Source organism: Vipera ursinii, assembly GCF_947247035.1.
Source record: "Vipera ursinii genome assembly, chromosome: 1".
NCBI classification, from domain to species: Eukaryota; Metazoa; Chordata; class Lepidosauria; order Squamata; family Viperidae; genus Vipera; species Vipera ursinii.
In genome coordinates this window covers 319,326,226-319,348,918 of record NC_139512.1, presented here as the reverse complement: position 1 = coordinate 319,348,918, position 22,693 = coordinate 319,326,226, and the positions used below count along the sequence as shown (strand labels likewise).

Sequence of the window (22,693 nt, the reverse complement as noted above, 5' to 3'; positions counted from 1 at the left end):
TTTTATAATACTGAAATCTACTATTGTTTCATTCCTATGGATTATCATGCCAAACACTTCTCTTGCTAATCCTTTTGCTTCTCCACCCAACACAGTCTGCTAATAGAGTTTCATATACTGAGTCATCTTTATGGACTTACATTATGGTAAGTGATTCCAAGTTCAAACAATAGTCCAATTTCTGGAGATGGATTATTAGATCTAATGAAACAATCACCATCAAGAATACAGGGCAAAATGCCAGTAACCTACAAACAAACAAAACAAAATGATCTATTTTCTTTTAAATATTTTTAAAATTCTATATAAATCTGTCTTGTAAACATTTGCCTTTAAGTTTCTCATAAAAAGAGCCAGATTGTTTTAAGGTATCGGGCTAGAAACTGAAATGAGAGTTCCAGCCCAGATTTAGATAAGAAACTTTGGGCCTGTCACTCTCTCTGGCCTAGGAAGAAGGCAACAGCAAACATTTCCAAAAAAGTTGCCAAGAAAACTGTATGGCATTCTCCACACAGCTAACCAGTAAAGATGCACAGAAACAGTCTCCCAAAGAGCCCCATCAAACCATCACAGAATCCTAGGGTTCCATGGGACACAGTTTAAACAACCCTGTTTAAGTGTATAATATTTAATGAAACATAACATATAGAAATGGCTAGTATATATTATTATGTAAAAGTAAAAGTTGAGGTTGTATGTTATTACCTTATTCCACTGTGCCAAAAGGAGTTGGAAATCAATGCTTTTCTTTTTCTTTTCCCCTTTCCCCTACACTTTTTCCTCTTCCCCTTTCCCCCCCCCTCTTCCCATTATTTTAATATTTCTTTGTATTTTATATTCTTAAAAACTAATAAAAATATCAGATACTACCATACTTGCCAAATCTTCTGGACAGGTAAAATACACCATATCAAATCTTTATACATACCCTTGGAGAAAACGTCCAGGTTTTGGGGTTTTTTGATTGCCATGTAGCTCTTACAGTATGAATGTTGCTCAGAATCTAGAATAACATAAAGCAAAGGGAAAACCCTCTGCATCTAGTGCATCTAAAATAATGAAGTAATAAGGGGAATGTAACATAAAACCAAGAAAAAAACTGGTGGCAAAAGGATATAGTTATAGGCAGTTATTAGAAAGATTTAAATAAACAGTTTATGGTTTTGAACACTCTAAGAATGAGTTTGAAATTTCAATTATATTCAAATGATGAACATGTAATTGCTAGATGTGTGAACTTTCACTGAAATTTGAAACAGAAGAACAAGTGAAAGAATGTATGATAAAGTAGGCTAAAATTTTAGTTAAATGAATCAATGGAAAAGTATGTGATTGAAAGGACTGAATTTTACATTATGTTACAATCTTAAATAGAACTTTTACAAAATAATGTACCTTGGTATATGTCAACAGAGAAATTGTCTACAATTTATAAAGGCCAAATTTATGTTGGAAATTTGAAAAAGAAAGGACATTGTGTTTTTCATGTTTGGCGGACATGTTAAAAAGAAAAAGAAAAATTTGGATTCATTCACTAATTCAAAGGATTTTAAAGATTAATATACTATTGAAATCCAATGCTTTTCTTTTGGGATTGATAAACAAAATTGAAAAAAGTCATGGAATTTTGTTTTTCTATTTGATAACAGCAGCAAGATTATTATATGCATGATGATGGAAAGATTCAGCACTATCCACAATAGAGAAATAGTGAAGGTGATGGAATTTGTTAAGATGGCTAAATTGACTTCTTCGATCAGAAAAAAGACAACATCTGTGTTTATTGCTGACTGGAAACTCTTTATGAACTTTTTGCATTAAACAGAAAAAAAATAATTTATGATTTATAGTTTTGATGGTTAGACAGGAGAGATTACAGAAAGAAGAAAGCCTCATTATAATTATAAAGTAAGAAGTAAATTTATAATTGTATTTATGATGTAAAGAAGTTTGGAAGCTACTTAAGATATCCTTTTTTTCTTTTCTATTTTTCTTTTACTTTTTTCCTTTCTTATACTTTTAGCTTCCTCTTCTATTTCTTTTTCTTACTTTATATTAGTTTTTATCTTCCTTTTTAAAAAACCTTTAATAATAATAATAATGAAATGATAGTAAAGAAAACACTCCAATTATTTTCAGTATTGGTTTAGAGTATCGGCTTTCTCTATCAGTTCCAGTGAATTAAAACTATGGATCCCATTTAATATAAAATGGTGAAAGATCTTCTCAATTATTTTTATAGTCAGGTGAATCACTTGATTGATATTCAGCTATATAAAGAGCATCAAATCAGTCACTCAAAACTCTGATAGAAGGAAAGACTTAAATCTAGTCAATGTGACATTCTAACAGCAGCATGTACAAAAAAACCTGGTAAACATGTTCAACTTACCCGGTTGCCATCAAAAAGGCAGAGTCGGATATGTCTACTGAGGACCTGTATACTAATATCAGGAAAAGGAATGCCTTTGCAGTTCCATAAAGTCATAACTAGTGATATCCTAGTTGGTCTTGGTTGAATCTGAAATAGATAAAATAGGACCAACCATTAAAAATATTTGGAAAAATAGAAATGTAGAGTACTATTGTGTTTAAAAGCTGTACATATAATTTTAAAGGATATTCTTATACAACCACTCTTTGTTTAGCAACTACTTTTGTTAGCACCTAATCATAAATACAACAGTAATTGACAGTAATAAAAAATTCATTTTCTGACATACATGCATGTTTATGACCAAATTTCATGCACCTGAAAACAACTTTCAATATTAAGCTGATTAAGGTCTGATCAGTTATAGGTAGCAATGACAGCCAACTGAAGAGTTCTAATTAACTAATTAATATCACAGAGCTGAGCCTATTAACTTGCAGTTAATACTTAGGGAAGTGCAGCTCGGGAATAAATAGCCTACTTAAGAAATCTCTTCATCCTGCAAGAGGGCCAAAAAAAAGTAGGGGGAAAAAGCAGGTCATGCATAGAACATTGTTCCAAAGAACTTTATCTGTACAGGACAGCAGCAACCAGTGATCTTCACACTGGTCTCTGTATCACATATTCATTTAGCAACTATTTCACTTAATAACAAAGTCACTGAACCAGATTGCAATTTTTAAATGAAGAGAGGGTGTGCTTAAGAGCTACATAACAGATTTTCCAAGCTGACAAGGATTCTCAAGTACCAATCATCACCAATTCTGAATATTTTCAATCTGCATCCCAATTTGGTCCTTCTCTAAATTCATTCTAGCTTTTCCTTCTGCTTACCAACTTGTTGATAAGCCTCCTTTTTGACGGGAAAGATAACTTTAATTCTTAATTTTATTCATATGGTTCTTCATAAAAAGCAACATACGTTCTTCCTAGGGGACATACAGTCTTAACAGATTTGTGCATTTATTTATTAAATTTAAATGCCACCCATCTCACTATGGATGGATAGTAGATTAAACAATCTGAGTACACTATGTCCCCAGCATTCACTGGTCTAATCATTTTGTTAAAAAAAAGGAGTAAGATTTGTCTATCAGGATCTATGTTTTACAAACCTATACTAGCTTTTACTAATCACCTTTTTACTTTCTAAATGCATGCAAACCCACTACTTGACAATATTTTGTAGGATTTTCCTAGGCATTGATGTCAAACTGATTGGTCTGTAGTTTGTTGGATTCACTTTTTTTCTTTTTTAAAGTCTGAAATGTTAGCTCTTCTCTAATCTTCTGGCACTTTCCCTATACTTCAATTTGGCACTTTCGCTGCACTCCAATCCTTAAAGGCTGCAGTCTAAGGCTCTGAAAACCAATCCACTGGTTCCTTTACAACCCTGGTCTATATTTCATCTGGCCCTGACAAGCTGAATTTATTCAGAGCAACTAGTTGTTTTTTCACTACTTCCTAGTTTTGACCTTCATTTCTCTTCTATCCAACATGGTGCAACTTCTGGTTGCAACTTCTAAAAGACTGAGTCACTTTTTCCTTTTAAAAAAAGACAAGAGGCAAAATTGGAATTAACCAGGCCAGCCTTCTCTCTGTTGCCCATCATCATGTTATCATTCTTTCTATCAGCAGACTGACCATTTCCTTGACTTTCTCCATGCTTTGCACGATGTCTATGGAGATTCTCAGTCATCCAGGTCATAGTTATCCCAAAGATGCTTTTTCACAACGCAACTGGACTTTGTTTTTCTTTGAAGACGTTTCGCTTTTCATCCAAGAAGCGTCCTCAGACTGAAGAAGCTTCTTGGATGAAAGCGAAGCATCTTCAGAGAAAAACAAGAAAGCCCAGTTCTCTTGTGAAAAAGCATCCTTGGGACTTGGTTTTGCACATTCATTTGTTCGTTCATTGAATTTCTATGGCTGCCCATTTCCACTTTGGGCAGCTTGTAATTCAAAACTTATATATACCAAAGAATTCTTTTTGTTATATTTTGCATTCATTTCAAGCTTAACTCATTCTTAGACTTCCTGACACCATCCTTAGATTTAGATTATTTCTTGATACTGTTTTTGCTACATGCCCTTTTTAATATTTTTTTAAACTTATTCTCTGTTGTTTATCAGAGTTCTCTATGCAAGCACACTGGTTCACCACTCTCTCCCATTTCATTTTTCAGTCTCCCAACTTTCCTGAACTGTTTTCCCCTTCAGGATTTTCATGCATGGAATCTTTCATATTTATTCCCTTACTGGAAATGAGCTTTCCTAAAGTCTAGAATGCTAATGTGAGTACCTTCAGTTCTCCCTGTCTGCAGTATGATGAATTGCAGGATCACATGGTCAACCTCTGCCAAAGTTCCTATAACTTCCACTTCCTCAAGCTTTACATCCACATTAATAAGTATTAAATCCAGGACAGCTAATTCCTTGGTTCCTTTTTCCACCCTTTGTATGATAAAGTCATCTGAAAGAACCTATTGGATCTCCCATTTGCTACAGAGTTTGATTCCCAATTGATGTTAGGTAGTTGACACACACCATTACCACAGTTTATGTTTCATAGACATATTATGGCCACCTGATTTGTGATGAGCTCATCTATATGTTTGGCTGATTCGTAGTACACATGTACAACATTGTCAATGTTTTTTTTCCCATATATTCACTCAGACATTTATGGCAGGCTTTTCATTTTTGGTGTCACAAATTTCCCTATAGTTATTTCTATCTATGCCATCACCCTTCCCTTTTCTTGGTCTTATTTTTTTGTCCTTCCAATATCCTTCCAGTACTTATATCCTTATATAATCTTCCAGTACTACATTCAAATTATGGCTTCCATTCCACCAGGATTCCATAATATCAACAATGTTTGCCTGCTTGTACTAGAACTCCCTCTTTGTTCTTTTTTAAAAAACAAGTTTTATTAATTTTCTAATTTTACATCCAAATATTTATGAAGCATTGTGGTGGTTGGGTGATCAAAAGTTAACAATAACAAATAACAAAATCTTTTATGATCAGCTCAGGTTACATCAAGAGTTCCCTCTCCAGTTCCTTTAATTACAATAACATAATCAAATTAATACATTTCTAATTGTGACACAATCAATTAGAACAATTTTCAATATATTTTCACTTATACATATCCAAGTCCTGTTGTTAAATTTTACCTAATTACACTACAGGTTCCAAAATAGCCTATAGTATCTAGAAAACTTAATTTTCTGGTAACCCACATTTCCCCTATTTGATTATATAATAATTATCATATCTAAAATACATTGTTCATTTCAGTGCATTCTTATTTGTCAGTTTTTCAAAAGAAATCTCCCCTTTATAATCATTAAATTGTTGCTTTATTAAATCAGTTCTTGATGTTTGGTGTAGTATAGTTATCATTAGTTCAACCTGATCTTCTTCTTCTTCCACTTCCATCTGGCTCGGGTAAGAGGTCATGTCCGGTGTTTTGGTTGTTGTTGGGTTGGCTAGATTCTCAATGTACAGTATTTGAAGGCCTTTGGCATCCTCCATCTTAGTGTTGCTTTCTTCGGCTTCTGTTGTTTTTTGGATTGTAAATTTTGTAGTTGGAATCAAGATTTGGGCATCAAGGTCCTCAGTAGATTGTATTTGCTGTTCTTTAATGTCCCCTATTTTGATGTTAATTTCCTCCTCTTTGGTTTTTAAATTGTCAATTCATCAGTTAAAGTCACATTTTGGTTTGGTGGATTTAAGCTGTCAGATTTATTTTGCAGTCTGGCTTTCATTTGTTCAGCCACTGCCAGGATTGTTTCAAGTATGAGTTTATAGTCAAGTGGTGGAAAAAATTCTTCCATTTCATTGGTGTTTACAGATAGGTGTTTTGTGGAGGCTGTTTTTAATAAAAGCCAATAAACGTCCACCTCCACTATTCCTAAAAGTTGCTTTGCCAGGTATTGCCAGTTCTTAACTTTAAAGATAATGTCAACGTCAAATTTGAAATTGAGCCAAATCTCAGAACAGAGAGGTTTGCTTGCTGTATCAGGTTTCGTCACAAGATGTGCTCACTGGGCCTGTAAAATCTTTTCCAAACTTATAAAAATCTGATTTTTTCCCTTTTTGCCCTTCTTTCACAACTTAAAAGGTAGATAGGATAGTAGGTTCCCATAAAAATAAGGATTTTTTAATAGCCCAAGAGTTCCAAATGTACAAATACAATTGTTTGATTATTAAGTTAATAATTTCCGTTTCTTTTAAGGCTTTAAAATTTTAATTCCCCAAGTAAGTAGTCGCCGCTTTTTCCAAAGCGGGAGAGACAATGTTCAGGAAAGTCCCACAGCAAAGTAGTTAGGGGATTAAGAAAGGGAAGATCTCACCCAGATCTTCCAGATTGCTTCATTGTGCTTGATAGTGCTTTTGGCTTTTGGCAGGGAACAGCTTAATGGCCGATCTCTTCTTTGGGCCAGAGGAGATGCTCTGGATCAAGTGGAGGGCTACCGCCCTTCCGCGATCACAAGGAGGACCTCCTCACGGTGGTCGCCCCTCCAGGGCGACTTTTTACCCTTTTCAGGGTCCTCTGAAGATAGATTGGACAGCGGGGAGAGGTTTCTTCCCGCACGTCCACTGGCACCATGCGCGCAAACTGGAAGCCTCCTCTTTGTTCTCACTCCCTGTAAACTCAGGTGAAAGCATCTGAGTCTTTTAGTATTGCTTTATAATGTTAGTATATACTTTATGACATTCTACCCAGACTTTTGCACCATTACACACAATTTCTTCATCATATGTTATCTTGAAGACACTAGCCTTTAGGTGCCTGTTTAAGAACAAGTACTTACACTGCCTTTTTCAGGGCTCCAAACTAGATCTTGGAAAGAAAGATTGGAAGGTGTAAGCACTGGTTGCAGGAATGAAGATGCCTGAAATTGATTTCCTAGAAAAAAATAGATAAAACACATTAAATTGTGTTGATTTCCCTTTATCTTTTATGATTACTGGGTACATAGTCTTTGATACGGTTTAATAGTTAGAATTTTCAAATTTGAAGCTATGCTTTTTTAATTTATAAACTAAATAACATGGCTTGAATCACAGATAATAGCTTTTTTTAACGATGAATCTGAGATCTGGAACCAAATTATGAGGGGGAACTGACTATCTCAATTACTTAACATATCTAGCTAACTGACATATATTTTCAAACATGTTTTTATTTTATTCAGTTTATACTGTACAATAGACACTTTAAAAATCTTATTTTAATAGGAAGGAGGCATTTAAAATTCTGTTATATAATTTCTATCACTATGGCTGTCCAAAATCTAAAGGGAATAATAATAAATCAATTCAATTAGCATTAAAGCCAACTATCAGTGATAACATTCTTTAATGTCGTTATATAATATTTAACATTGTCCTATCAAGTTTCAGTTCTCCTTAGAAGCATCAGCATTAGATTAGTGGAATAATTTTGAAGAAGACCTACCTTCATCCAAGAACTGTGCAAGTGTTGAAGGTCGAAATCCAGCAGGCACGGCTCCCATACTTGTCAGGGCATCTAAGGTATTATGCTGTTCATTTAGACAGATATTTTATTAAGGAAAGGCTTGTCTGAGTCAGTAGAATGGGAAAGATAGCCCCCCAAAAAGTATTTATTTATTTATTTATTTATTTATTTATTCGGTTTATGTACCGCCCTATTCCCAAAGGACTCAGGGCAGTTTACAAGGCAAAATTTAAAAACAATCCAATATAAAATTAAAATAAATTAAATTAAGTCTAGCCGCAAAAATTAAATCACAATTTAAAAATATTAAACCCCTCAGTCCAGACCAGATAGCTCAAAGAGCCAAGTTTAGAGCTTCATGAGCAAACTATGGTTACTCGCGGAAATGTGGAGAAGGCAACCCACTTTATATTGTGGCACTAATTATCGCGATGTCCTGACGGATGTCTCTCCACTCTGCTGCAGTTCTAGGGAAGATATCAAGATCTACCCATGATTTGCTGATTTTCAATTTACTTCTGTTCCCAACAGTGGATATGGCAAAAGTCACTCAGTGAGATGCCTGCTAAGGAGAGCGCTCCTTCCATTCTGCCTGTGTTTTCTGCACTTGCTGCCCCATTTTCTTTTTCTAGTGCTATCCTTCTGCTTATTCTGCTATTTGCCCTCACCACCTTATTTCTCTTGCCCAGCCTCCAGACTGTTTTGTTATCCTATTTTCATTCACTTTCCCGGGTAATTAATGAAGTTGTCCATTTTCATTTTTTAACACTTAATGAAATATCTGCTGCTGAAAGTTTCAGCAATTCTGTTCCAAGATCATGCTAGAAATTAGGATGGTAATTGACTCTGAGTAAATAAAGAAACCCCTTCATGGATTACTGCCTTGTCATGGCGAAGGGGCTTGCGTAATTCAATGAAGCTATGAGCTATGCCGTGCAGGGCCACCCAAGACGGAAAGGTCATAGCAGAGAGTTCTGACAAAACGTGATCCACTGGAGAAGGAAATGGCAAACCACTCCAGTATCTTTGCCATGAAAACCCTATGGACAGTACCAAAAGGCAAAATGATATGACGCTGGAAGATGAGCCCCTCAGGTCGGAAGGTGTCCAATATGCTACTGGGGAAGAGCAGAGGGCTAATACTAGTAGCGCCAGAAAGAATGAAGCGACTGGGCCAAAGCCGAAAGGACGCTCAGCTGTGGATGTGTCTGGTGGTGAAAGGAAAGTCCGATGCTGTAAAGATTTTTTCTCCATAGGAACCTGGAATGTAAGTTCCATGAATCAAGGAAAGCTGGACGTGGTCAAACAAGAGATGACAAGACTAAACATCAACATCTTAGGTATCAGCGAACTAAAATGGACAGGAATGGGTGAATTTAATTCAGATAACCATCAGGTATACTACTGCGGGCAAGAATCCCTCAGAAGAAATGGAGTAGCCTTCATAGTCAATAAAAAAATAGGAAAAGCAATACTGGGATACAATCCTCAAAATGATAGAATGATCTCAGTTCGAATCCAAGGCAAACCATTCAATATCACAGTAGTCCAAGTCTATGCCCCAACCACCGGTGCTGAAGAGGATGAAATTGACTGGTTCTATGAAGCCCTACGGCACCTTATAGAACTAACACCAAAAAATGATGTCCTTATCATCATGGGAGATTGGAACGCTAAAGTAGGAAGCCAAAAGATAACTGGAATAACAGGCAAGTTTGGCCTTGGAGTACAAAATGAAGCAGGGCACAGGCTGATAGAATTTTGTCAAGAGAATACGATGGTCATAGCAAACACTCTTTTCCAACAACCCAAGAGACGGCTTTACACATGGACATCACCAGACGGTCAACACAGAAATCAGATTGACTATATGCTCTGCAGCCAAAGATGGAGAAGGTCTATACAGTCAGTAAAAACAAGACCAGGAGCTGACTGTGGCTCAGACCATGAGCTTCTTGTTGCAAAGTTTAGGCTTAAATTAAAGAAAGTAGGGAAAAGCGCTAGGCCAGTCAGGTATGAATTAAATCATATCCCTGTTCAATATACAGTAGAGGTGACAAATAGATTTAAGGAATTAGATCTGATAGACAGAGTGCCTGAAGAACTATGGACAGAGGTTCGCAACATTGTACAACAGGTAGCAACCAAAACCATCCCAAAGAAAAAGAAATGCAAGAAAGCAAAATGGCTGTCTGAGGAAGCTTTGCAAATAGCTGAGGAAAGGAGGGAAGCGAAAGGCAAGGGAGAAAAAGAAAGATATGCCCAATTAAATGCAGAATTTCAAAGAATAGCTAGAAGAGATAAGAATGCCTTCTTAAATGAACAATGCAAAGAAATAGAAGAAAACAATAGAATAGGGAGGACCATAGATCTTTTCAAGAAAATTGGAGAGATGAAGGGAACGTTTCATGCAAAAATGGGCATGATAAAGGACCAAAATGGCAGGGACCTAACAGAGGCAGAAGAGATTAAGAAGAGGTGGCAAAATTACACAGAAGAACTATACAAGAATGAGCTTAACGTCCCTGATAATCACAATGAGGTGGTCACTGACCTCGAGCCAGACATCCTAGAATGTGAAGTGAAGTGGGCCTTAAAAAAGCTGAGCAACAACAAAGCTAGTGGAGGTGACAGTATTCCAGCTGAGCTATTCAAAATCTTAAAAGACGATGCAGTAAAAGTGCTACACTCAATTTGCCAGCAAATTTGGAAAACTCAACAGTGGCCACAGGATTGGAAAAGATCAGTTTACATTCCAATTCCAAAGAAAGGCAGTGCCAAAGAATGTTCAAACTATCGCACCATTGCACTCATTTCTCATGCTAGTAAAGTTATGCTTAAAATCCTACAAGCTAGACTCCAGCAGTATGTGGATCGAGAACTACCAGAAGTACAGGCAGGATTTCGAAGAGGCAGAGGAACTAGAGATCAAATTGCTAACATACGCTGGATCATGGAGAAAGCTAGAGAGTTCCAGAAAAACATCTACTTCTGCTTCATTGACTATGCTAAAGCCTTTGATTGTGTGGATCATAACAAAGTGTGGCAAGTCCTTAAAGAGATGGGCATACCAGACCATCTTATTTGTCTCTTGAGAAATCTATATGCGGGCCAAGAAGCAACAGTGAGAACTGGACACGGAACCACTGATTGGTTCAAAATTGGGAAAGGAGTCCGGCAAGGCTGTATACTGTCGCCTTGCCTATTTAACTTATATGCAGAGCACATCATGAGAAAGGCAGGGCTAGATGAATCAAAAGTTGGAATTAAGATTGCCGGAAGAAACATCAACAACCTAAGATATGCAGATGATACCACTCTAATGGCAGAAAGTGAAGAAGAACTAAAGAGCCTCTTGTTGCGGGTGAAGAAGGAGAGTGCAAAACTTGGGTTGAAACTAAACATTAAGAAAACCAAGATCATGGCATCTGGCCCTCTCAATTCCTGGCAAATAGATGGGGAAGAAATGGAGGTAGTGACAGATTTTATTTTCCTGGGCTCCAAGATCACTGCAGATGGGGACTGTAGCCAAGAAATTAAAAGACGCTTGCTCCTTGGGAGGAAAGCCATGGCAAATCTAGACAGCACACTAAAAAGCAGAGACATCACCCTGTCAACAAAAGTGCGTATGGTCAAGGCTATGGTCTTCCCAGTTGCAATGTATGGCAGTGAAAGCTGGACCATAAGAAAGGCTGAGCGCCAAAGAATTGAAGCCTTTGAACTATGGTGCTGGAGAAGACTCCTGCGAGTTCCTTGGACTGCAAGGCGATCAAACCGGTCAGTCCTAGAGGAGATCAACCCTGACTGCTCTTTAGAAGGCCAGATCCTGAAGCTAAAACTCAAATACTTTGGCCACCTAATGAGAAGGAAGGACTCACTGGAGAAGAGCCTAATGCTGGGAAAGATTGAGGGCAATAGAAGAAGGGGACGACAGAGAATGAGGTGGCTGGATGGAGTCACTGAAGCAGTAGGCGTGAGCCTAGATGGACTCCAGAAGATGGTAGAGGACAGGAAGGCCTGAAGGAACATTGTCCATAGGGTCGCGATGGGTCGGACACGACTTCGCAACTAACAACAACAACAACAAATAAAGAAAGGATTGTGCTGCTAATATTTATTCCAGTGTAAATATTTTCAGCTTGCTCACTGTGCATTCCACAGTAGGAATAAAGTCAGATGCTTGCTCTTCAGTCACAATCTTTTGACAAAATAAAGGTGATGCTTCAAATCATTACTGATATATAAACGTAATTTTGCAAAATACAAACTAACCTCTGTGAGGGCCTTTTTGACAGCACTCCAGTGAGAGTCTGTTCTGCAGATAGTACAAACATAAGGAAAAAAGTACGATCATACGTGAGCTTATGGGAAATATATAGACAAGCAAATTAGCATTCAAATCAGATTGCTTTATGGGACCAATTCAGAAGGCTCAATATGGCGTTAAAGCCTTAAACAGCTTGGGCCCAGAGCTCTTGAAGAAGTTCCTAATTCTGTACAAGTTTATTCCACACATTTAGATCTTCAGTAAGACTTTTTTTGTAAGTCCCATCATGAATACATTTAAAACCAAGAACTAATTATTTTTTTATGGTGGGTCCCATATTATAGACAACTTTGGGAATAAGATTGAAGCTATGATTTTGGATGGTTTTTTAAAAAAATTCTTACACATTGCATATAAAATTGCTTACAAATTGAGTAAGTTCTCATAATATACCAATTGATGATGATGTATGTTTGTATTAAAGCCTACAGTCTACCTTTTCAGAATATTGGCTCCACCTGCTGTTTCATCTGCCACCTCAATGTCATCCTCTGTTTCCTCTTCACTTGGCTCTTCTTCCTTGTCTTTTGCCTATCACAAGAAGTACACTGATCAGCCAAACTGCATCCTTATTTTTGTAATGGAATAGATGTTCTGACAGCATGATGCAGAGTGTTAGCCTACAATGAGCCTGATATCTTTATTAAAAATAATACTCCATCATAAACAGCAGAAGCTTCTAATGGAAGAAGTACTTTTCACAAATTCCCCACACGTCTAAAGCCCATCACACTAATTTTCAAACTGTTCTAGAGATTCCCTGATAAATCAGAATAGATAACTGATAGCTGCCTGACAACCCAAACTAAAGAAGTTTTTCACCTTCATCATCACTGTTTCTTTTCTAACTAAAGTGGTTGGTGCATCACCTTGTCCACTCAAAACCTAACATCCAGAATAGACAGTGCCCTATTAGTAAAAATCTGCAACTCTCTCATTGCTGTGTTGAGATAATTGCTGATTTTGAACTGATAAGATGGCGTTTATTTATTTAACCCAGCCTAGGTTCTTAGAATAGTACTCAGGCCATAAATATTTGTATAAATAACTACCATAGGTAAACAATCCATACAATTTCCAGCCAATCTTTGTAAATGGACTGATTCCAGAGATCCTGGCACTGTCTTTCTTCCATATAGGCATATTCAATCAACAGTAAGACTCAAATATAGGCAAGTTTTATTTCTATCAAAAAATATAGGTTTTACAGCAGGCTAAGGAAAAATATTTCACTTTTATACAGTGCAATGTTACCAATGTGCCATCTTACAAAAGAGCAGAGATATCAACAATAATAAAACAGTTAAAACTGAATAGAAAGGGAAAATGCACACCAACCATAAGATAGGTTTTAGGGACAAGACCTTTCTCCCCTTTCGAATTTTTCGCCAACCACCAACCATCAGGCTTTTTCTCAATGACAAGAAGAACTTCTTCTTTCTTCAATAATGAAAACAGAGAAAGTAAAAGAGGGTAAGTATATTAACACTGAAAATCTTTGAGCACTCCAATACAATGCACAGAACATATGGTGTATGTTTAAATGTTTGTTTAGTATCAAATGTGATCATTATTCTCATTTTACCAACTGCTGCAAAATGTTACTAAAGATGCTAGAAGGAGACATAAAAAGAAAGCCAAATTGTTTTGCAGATATTCTGAACAAACAGAAAACCTAAAAGTTAATTTGATGTCTAAAAATGTACATTCCATTCAGCTTGATATAAATTATTTTCTTTAAGAATAAACATTTCAATCACATAAACATTGGTAGATTTATATGACTGCACCTATACAAACCTGCTGTTCCACTTGGACCCCCTGCTGCAATCTAAACCATTCTTTAGACAATGCATACAGCCCAGGCCAAAGTTAGGGAAGGCAATGATGGGTTGGTCTCAATTCTCCATGCTGCATTAAATGCTATGGGGCACAGATCACAACAAAGAAGACAGGGAGTAGACACAAACAAGTGGATCTAGTGGAGTCAACAAATGCTAGACTTTACTTGCTTTAATTGTCAAATCCCCTTCTTGCTGTGCAGCAAAATCACCAAGAGCGATGAATTCTGTATTAAATGAAGTGTCTAGTTTACTTTCATCATCATATTCATCATCCTCATCATCCTCGCTATCTTGCTCTTCTTCATCATCATCATCATTTTGGGTACTTTCTCCTTCTTCCTCATTTTCTATCTCTTCATCTTTCTGCTGTTCCTCTGGGCTGCCTTTCTTTTTCAAATTCCTAACAACAAAGAAATAAAAACAGAACGAACTAGTGTTTTGAAAATCACTTATTTTAACCAGTCCTTGGTTTAACTAATATGTAGCTTGAATTGGAAGTACACAAATACAAGAAATAAATAATCAATGCTTCTGAATTTTTAGGGAAAAACAGGTTATATCTTGAATGCCCAAAGTAAAACTGATTTATTGAACATAATTTTATCTTATTCTTCTTAAAAATACCAAATGCATTACAAAGATCATTAAAAATATAATTTATATATTTTTAAAAGATTAAAACGTAATGTTTTTAAAATTTATAAATCAAAAATAATACATTTAGAAAATAAACTAAACGAAGCCAGCAATTCAAAAGAAAACAGGCATAGCTTTTTCCTATTCCTGAAAACTATAAAATCTGGCATTAAATGAGGTTAGGCAGCTTCCACAAAATGGAAACAGGTATCAAAAAGATATGCACAATGCATTTTGAATGCATTTAAATTTCAATACTGTTATATATCTTAATTTTATGTTATAGGGAAGAAGATATCCATATTTGAAATCCATGCTGCATTTGCTTCCAATCTTTGTAAAAAACGTTTATACTAGTTCTGAAACATGTCCATGTTTAAATTTAAGCAGACTTGTGATAGTTGGCTATAACAAAAAAAAATCTCTTAAATTTACCTACATGTTGGAGTCTTTGACTACATTGTCCTGGTTAAGGACTGCAGCAATTTTTTCCAGCTGCTGAGAAAGCTTGAGCAATTGCTTTTCTTCTTCTTCTTTTCTCTGATTATAATTTCCTACTGGTGCAGGCTCATCTGACTGTGTGATAAAAAACACATAGGATCTTAGTTTATATTTATATCTTGCCATTTCTCTGGAAGCTCAAAGTAATATACATAAACATTTCCCTTCATTTTAGTCTCAGAGCACCAATCCATTGAGATAGAAGGATCAAAAACATCCATGTGAGAGCCACGGTCAAGAGGGAGTTAAATTTGAATTTTTCCAATGTTAACCTCTGCATGATACTGTCTTCCAAATCACAGTTAGGAAAGATGTGCTAGTTATTTATTACATGTAAACATTCACATGGTTCTTTATGCTGAAAAAGAACACATTTGTTCTGGTATAGATTATTAGTATTATTTCTATTTAAAGAATGGATTTAATTTAGAAAGACAGAAATTCAGATAGCAAGTATATATTGGAACCTGGAAAAAAGTAGCTTCTAATTTTGATACTAGTTTAGCAAACAATATCTTGGAATCTTCCCTCTCTTTTTTTTGGATAAGTATTCTGCCACAATTGGAAAAGACATTCAACGCCATGATGTCTGTAAAGATCAAAATCATGAAAGCCATGGTATTCCCTGTAATACTTTATAGAAGCAAAAGCTGGACTTTGAAAGAGGGTAGGATGTTTTGAATTTTGGTGATGAAGAAGATTCCAGAGAATTCTGTGGACAGCCAAAAAAATCAAACAAATTGATCACTGAATAAATCAACTCAGAGTTCTCACTTGAGGCACAAACGACCAGGCTCAAATTATCTTACTTTGTACACATTATGTGAAGACCAAACTCACTACAAAAGTCTCTAATGCTGAAAAAGATGAAATGAAAAAGAGCATGACCAGCAACAAGTTACAGTAGCACTGAGTGCATCATTGCAATGAAGAAAATATGTGTGTGGTTAGGAGGAGTCAAAAATCACTTGCTGGCACATAATCAATCAATGAACTGTACCACTAATATTTACTTTCTTTAAATTTCGAAGCTTTAAGGCATTTTCATCCACAGATTTCTTCAGCTCCAAACATCTATAAACAGAAAGACCATATTTTATATGCTGTCTACCAACCATCAAAAATATTACAAATAATACTCTGCTTAAATTTAATAAAACAAGTTAATGATGCCAAGGTGAGCAGGTATGTTAATAGCATACTGCCATAATCATAAATTCTTTGTATATAGATACCCCTAGAAAAGGAATAATATTGATGCTGAAAGCTATTCAAAGCCTGTTACATTTAGCTAGCTGAAGAATAATTAAATCCCTCAGTTGCTCATTCTCCTGCAGAATCTCCACAACAAAAATCTACTTCAGGGTAACCAAAGGTGAAGCAAAGCTACCAAGTACACCTGGCTGCTATCATTTTCGAAAAAAATACTGTAGTTCTTTGACTTTGATCCTATCTAGAAAAACAAATTCATTCTTAAATAAAAATATACCCCTGGAAACATGTACTGTAGATAAATACTAACAAGTTTGTTCAAGGGGAAGGGGGATATTTGCTTTACGGTTTTTATCATTCTGAAATATAAGCTACCTGAATTCTTTGGAGTAACTAGCATTTCATGAACAAATAATCTTGAATATTTTGTAAATTGGCCTTGAATCTACTTTCATAGTGAAAGCAATATAAAACGTTTTAAAAATTAACGATAACATATAGCAGTTAAAGTGAACCAACTCACCGCAAGCAATGGTATATACTGAATGCTAATATTAAAGTATAATGCATTTGAACGTGAAAAATCATGACATTAAAAGCTGCACATTAATTCACTGATACTCCACTGAAGAGCAGTTCCAAATATTTATATTCATGAGCAATCTTCATTTTTTTATTTTATTTGTGCTGTAATGAGACTAGACAAATAACATTGCATCACCTCTCATCTTTGAAGTAAAATACACAAGTAGAAATGAGTCTTCTTATTTTTGATAAATTTTCTTTCAAATAAAGAAGAAAAGTTTTAGTTTCAACTATTTTTAAATCACCTGTTTACATTTTACTACCATATAAAATATTACATTTGCTTCTATCAAAAGAATACTGTAGCTAAAATGTACATTACCTCTCACTAAGGCTTTTCTTTTTTTCAGAATCCAGAGCTTTCACTGTTTTGCTTTCTTGAAGCAAAGTTTCCACCTGAAATATTTTATAATTAAGACATAATTTGTTGAAAAAAACATTTGCACAACCTCATACATTTAAGACTTTTATCTATATTGTATTTAGGATAAAATTAACATTCCCAAAACAAGTTTTTCATATTCTCCAATATTCACACATCATCTGGCCAATATTAATAATGTTCACTAGACCAATTACACTCCTAACTTCCCCTTCAGAGTAGGAAATTCACTAAGTTTACAAATCTGTACTAAACATAGTTATCTAAATCTCATTAAGTTCTATGTATACATAAATTCTACTATAGTGCCCTCTGCAGGATCTTGCTGCTTTAAACACTCTGGCCCACTTGTTCTACTTTATGTGAGATTTAACAGTTGCACTAATGATATGAGAAATTAATGATATGAGAAATGTAACTGTCTTATCAGATGCAATTTTAAAGATTAAATATCTGTTTGAATATGTTTAAAATATAACATGGATTAACTAATTAATAAATATCAAGCGGAATAGAGTTAATAAATGAAAAAAATGGGGGATATAAATTAATTTTAGTTTGAGAGAGATGTTTTTCTTTTTTTTTCTTTTTCTGAGTAGTATTGTATTTTTTTTAATGATATGAGAAATGTAATTGTTGGGAGGACTATCATGAGGGAAGCAGCTTTGATATTTAACTGTAAATCAATTTTGAGAAAATCTTAACAGATAATCATAATCATAATAGTAAAGTTGGAAGGGACTTGAAAGCCCTAATAAGCAAGCATATACATAGAATGAAGGCTATTGCTAAGCACATTGATTTGTGCTTCTTAGATTGTAAGCCGCCCTGAGTCTTCGGAGAAGGGCGGGATATAAATGGGATTTTTAAAAAAATCTATCCCTTCGTCCAAATCATTAAAGATGTTGAAGAGCACTGGGCCCAGAACAGAGCCCTGGGGCACCCCACTACACACTTCCCTCCATGTAGATGCAGTTCCATTGAGGACCACACACTGAGTACGGCCGGTCAACCGGCTACAAATCCCTCTGGTGGTGATGCTGTCTAACCCACATTTTTCTATCTTATCAAGTAGTAGGTTGTGATCTACTTTATCAAAAAGAAAAGTCCAAGTAAATTATATCCACAGCATTCCTCTGATCCACTAGTTTTGTCACTTGGTCAAAGAATGCAATAAGATTTGTCTGGCATGATCTGTTTTTGACAAACCCATGTTGGCTTTTAGTAATGATTTTGTTTGCCTCTAGGTGGTCACTGATTCATTGTTTGATTATCTTTTCCAGAATCTTCCCAGGTATTGAGGTCAGGCTGATAGGTCTGTAGTTTCCTGGATCTATTTTTTCCCTTTTTTGAAGATGGGAACTATATCAGCTCTTTTCCAGTCCTCTGGTAGTTCCCCAGTGCTCCAGGATCTTTGAAAGATATAGTTCAGTGGTTCTGAGATCACATCTGCCAGTTCCTTGAGAACTTTGGGGTGTAATCCATCTGGTACTGGTGATTTGAACTCATCTAGGCTGGACAGGTGCTCACTTACCATTTTCTTGCCTATCACAACTTGTTTTCTATTCTGTTTTTTATGGCACTGTCTGTTTTTTCCCTTTGTGTAAAGACAGATGCAAAAAATGAGTTAGAGTTCTGCTTTCTCCCTGTTGCTTGTCACCTTCTTGCCACTTTCACCCACTAATGGACCAATCATTTCCTTCACTTTTTTCTTGTTTTTTACATGTTGAAAGAAGCTTTTTTTGTTATTTTTGACTTTGGTCACAAGTCTTAGTTCATTTTGAGCCTTAGCTTTCTTCGCTTTGTCTTTGCAGGCTCGGGCTATTTGCTGATATTCTGACTTAGTTATGTGCCCCTCTTTCCACTTTCTATATTTGTCCTTTTTATCTTTCAATTTATCAGAGAGTTCTTTATGCAGCCATGCTGGTTTCTTTTGCTAGCTGTTATTTTTCCTCTTTGTTGGTATTATGCTAGACTGGGCTTTTATTATCTCACTTTTCAAAATTTCCCAAGCTTCTTGAGTTGTTTTCTCCTTGACAATTCTCATCCATGGAATCCTTCCCAAGCTCTAAGTTTATCGAAATTAGCTCTCTTAAAGTCCAAGACTCTAGTATGACTGTATTCTATTGTTTGTGCTTCCATAATGTTGAATTCCAATATTGCATGATCACTTCCTCCCAAGGTTCCTGTGGCTTCAACACCTTACATCATTTTATCTCTGTTAGTGAGAATTAGATCCAAAATAGCTAATCCCCTAATTCCCTTCTCTATTTTTTGGGTGACAAAGTTGTTTGCTAGGTTTCTCAGGAATCTGTTTGATCTTCCACTTGGTGCAGAGTTTGTCTCCCAGTTGATGTCAGGCTAGTTAAAGTCCCCCATTACAATTGTGATGTGCTTCCTACACACCATGGTTAGCTGACTAGCAAAAAGTTCATCTATTTCCTTTGTTGTGTTGGGTGGCCTATACACCTATGGCAATGTCATTTTTTCTCCCTTTTATATTGACCCAAAATTAAATGATTTTAATTTTGTGGGGAAAAAGTCTAAATGAGAATGTTGAAAACAGGACATATAATGCAACCAAGAGGACTAATTAGAAAAGAAGTTCTATATTGATGCTATTACCAATTGGATAAATGTTAGAAAAATGTTAAATTTAACCTCTTTTTGTTACTAAAATATTAAGAACTCTATTAACCTAATGTTTGCCAAAGAGAATATGGGAAGAAGAGAAAATCAAGGAAAGCTGTTATGTAGAGTATGATATGATAGAATTTGACTATTATTGTTGTGAAATGTGAACCCAGAAAACATGCTGTTTACCAAGCACAAGGTTGTTAGTTTAAAAAAAATCTATACACACACACACAGAGAGAGAGAGAGAGAGAGGGTTACACAGTTGCACTAAGTTAAACTAGGATGTCTATATATGTATAAGAAATACAATATAGAGAAATGCTTATTCTGATATATTATACATATATATTCATCACATTGTTTCCACTCAGGAAAGGAGTATAAAATATAAAGTATAGCTTACAGTGTCTTGAACTACGAAAAGGACAACATACCGTATAAATTTAACAAATAATAAAATATTAAAACAAAAGTAATAAAATGCTAAATCTAATGTCCATCAGTCATATCTTTTAATCCTTGTAAACCAGACATATCAAACACAAGGCCCGCGGGCTGCATCCAACCCGCAAAGTGGTTTCATGTGGCTCATGAAGCCATCCTGGAAACAGCAAGGGAACGGCCCCCGCTGCCTTGGCTCCAACCAAGTCTGGCCAGGAGCCAATGTACAATCTCATGGTGGCTATCCGTGCTGGAACACGTTCCGTCTCCACAAGGCCATCCTGGAAACAGCAAGGGACCGGCCCCCGCCATGTCGGCCCCGTCCACTTGGGCACGTGCTGGGGAGGTATCACCCTTTATGAGGAATGAAGAAATGCACCATCGCCTGGAAGTGGCCAGCAAATGGCCCTCACCTTCTTCACATATCTGGCTTGGTGGGCTCTGGGGGAGGGGATGCCATGACCAGCCTGTTCTATATTTTATGAACTTTCTACTAAGGCTTATAGATTAATCTACTTGCTCTAGTTTTCTGGCATATATACATAAAGCATACATAAAGGACATATAAAGCCCCACACTGAGGGTGCTAGGTGGTTTAGAAATATGAAATGTGTGTATGGGTATGTGTTATCATTTACTCAATTTTCCCTGTTGAACACAAATTTATTTTAGTAGAAGCGGAAAACTAACCTATTAAATTAGCTTTTTCACTGTTGCTTGCAGTTTTTTTGAGAATGTCACTAGGAGAAATTGCTTGTCTCTAACAACTCTTTTCTACCAAATAACTCTTACTAACTTTTACCAAATAATTCTTACTAAAATCATATGCTTATTTGCAGAATAGGATTACAATCTAGGATTACATTGAACGACGGTTCAGTCAAGACCGTAAAATTTTGGATTTTGGCTCGCTAGGGCGTGAGCATACATCTCCCTCTCCCCCGCCACTTTAAGATACACGTGCATCTTCTAACTTCAGAACAGTTTTCTAGGGATTCACATATTCCAACAATGAAAACGGAGGGATCACATTTGGGGAGCCATGTCAGATTTGCACTGAAACAAGCCCATACGTGAGCTCCACCAAATGAGGTTTGGAGGATTTTTTATTTTCAGTGAACCGCCATCCTCTCTAATCGGCCACGACCGTTGCGAAGCACTGGAAACTTGTCTTCTGCAACCCCAGCTCGCTCGCTCTCCCTCTCTCTCCGAGGAAGATAACGCCAAAAGATATTTTACCTGTTCCCGCAGCTCTCGGCCCCGACTCAACGCGCTCTGCAGTGGGCCCCTTCGGCTCCGACGGCCGGGCATTTGTATAGACATTGCCGCGGTTGCTCTGCTCAAAGAGAGCGGCCGCCACGGTCGCTAAGGAGACCAACGCTGCGGCGCTTTACTAACAACGTCATCAATCGGCGTTCCTAAGACCCAAAGCGAGATTTAGGAGAGAATCGCGCTAATGGTGCTACTCGTCTCTGCAGCTATCAAAACCGAGGGAGCCAGATGTTCCCGAGTAAAGGGAACAGCTGAGGGGGAATTCCCAATTTTGCTCTGCTCTAGTAACAAAGAGAATAGGCGATAAAATACCATTGTTCATTATATTTCTTGTAATTCGATGGTTTTAAGAATTCTTAACAGAATTCTTAATTCTTAAATTCCAATTTACGCCAAGAATACGGGAAATACAAAAATATGAGTTTACGGTCATGTTAACTATACGCCTAGTAGTTCACATCAGCCTATATAATCCTCCGTCCTCCAACTTTATTCCCCAAATCCCTTTCTAGTGAACTTGAATCTGATTCTCTGGAATTGTAGCCCAATACTTCTTCAAATCCCATGTCCTGTATTCTGAGACACTCACTTGGGCAGGACAAAAAAGCAATTTCATATCCAAAAACTGTATACCCCATTTTTTTATTTGAATGCTTAAGATGCTTAACAATAAACTGAAACTAAAAAGAAATTTTAACTATTATAAACTTGATAAAATAAACAATTACTTTTATTATTTCAACCTGGGTACAAACATCCCAGAATGAAGGCCTCACCAAACTGAATATATGAGCAGTTAAATTATCTTTTTGCCACCAGATAGGTCCTTTCTGTACTCATTCAATTCAGTTGGATTTTTACCTTATTAAAACTAGTAACAAAAATTTCAGTATGAGTCAATTGGTAGGTACATTAACTCTCATGGCTGCAC

General features: G+C 36.2%; 1 protein-coding gene across 3 annotated transcripts in view; it reads right to left on the bottom strand.

Annotated features, from left to right (window-relative positions):
* Positions 1 to 21,855, bottom strand: part of NPHP1 (nephrocystin 1) — a 47,258-nt gene extending 25,403 nt beyond the window's left edge. For 2 of the 3 annotated variants that reach the window (XM_083350696.1, XM_083350698.1), the window contains exons 1-13: positions 21,730 to 21,855; positions 17,353 to 17,426; positions 16,247 to 16,307; positions 15,172 to 15,308; positions 14,261 to 14,496; positions 13,591 to 13,688; positions 12,689 to 12,783; positions 12,198 to 12,240; positions 7,905 to 7,989; positions 7,258 to 7,352; positions 2,393 to 2,521; positions 929 to 1,003; positions 141 to 248 (exon numbers count right to left, since the gene is read on the bottom strand). In XM_083350696.1, coding sequence (XP_083206822.1) covers positions 141 to 248; positions 929 to 1,003; positions 2,393 to 2,521; positions 7,258 to 7,352; positions 7,905 to 7,989; positions 12,198 to 12,240; positions 12,689 to 12,783; positions 13,591 to 13,688; positions 14,261 to 14,496; positions 15,172 to 15,308; positions 16,247 to 16,307; positions 17,353 to 17,426; positions 21,730 to 21,813 — 1,320 coding nt within the window. In that variant the 5' untranslated portion in view covers positions 21,814 to 21,855. Of the gene's footprint in view, positions 1 to 140; positions 249 to 928; positions 1,004 to 2,392; positions 2,522 to 7,257; positions 7,353 to 7,904; positions 7,990 to 12,197; positions 12,241 to 12,688; positions 12,784 to 13,590; positions 13,689 to 14,260; positions 14,497 to 15,171; positions 15,309 to 15,700; positions 15,825 to 16,246; positions 16,308 to 17,352; positions 17,427 to 21,729 lie in introns of those variants that run through there. The other variant, XM_083350697.1, reaches the window with a different exon arrangement.
* Between the last annotated feature and the right edge of the window lie 838 nt (positions 21,856 to 22,693).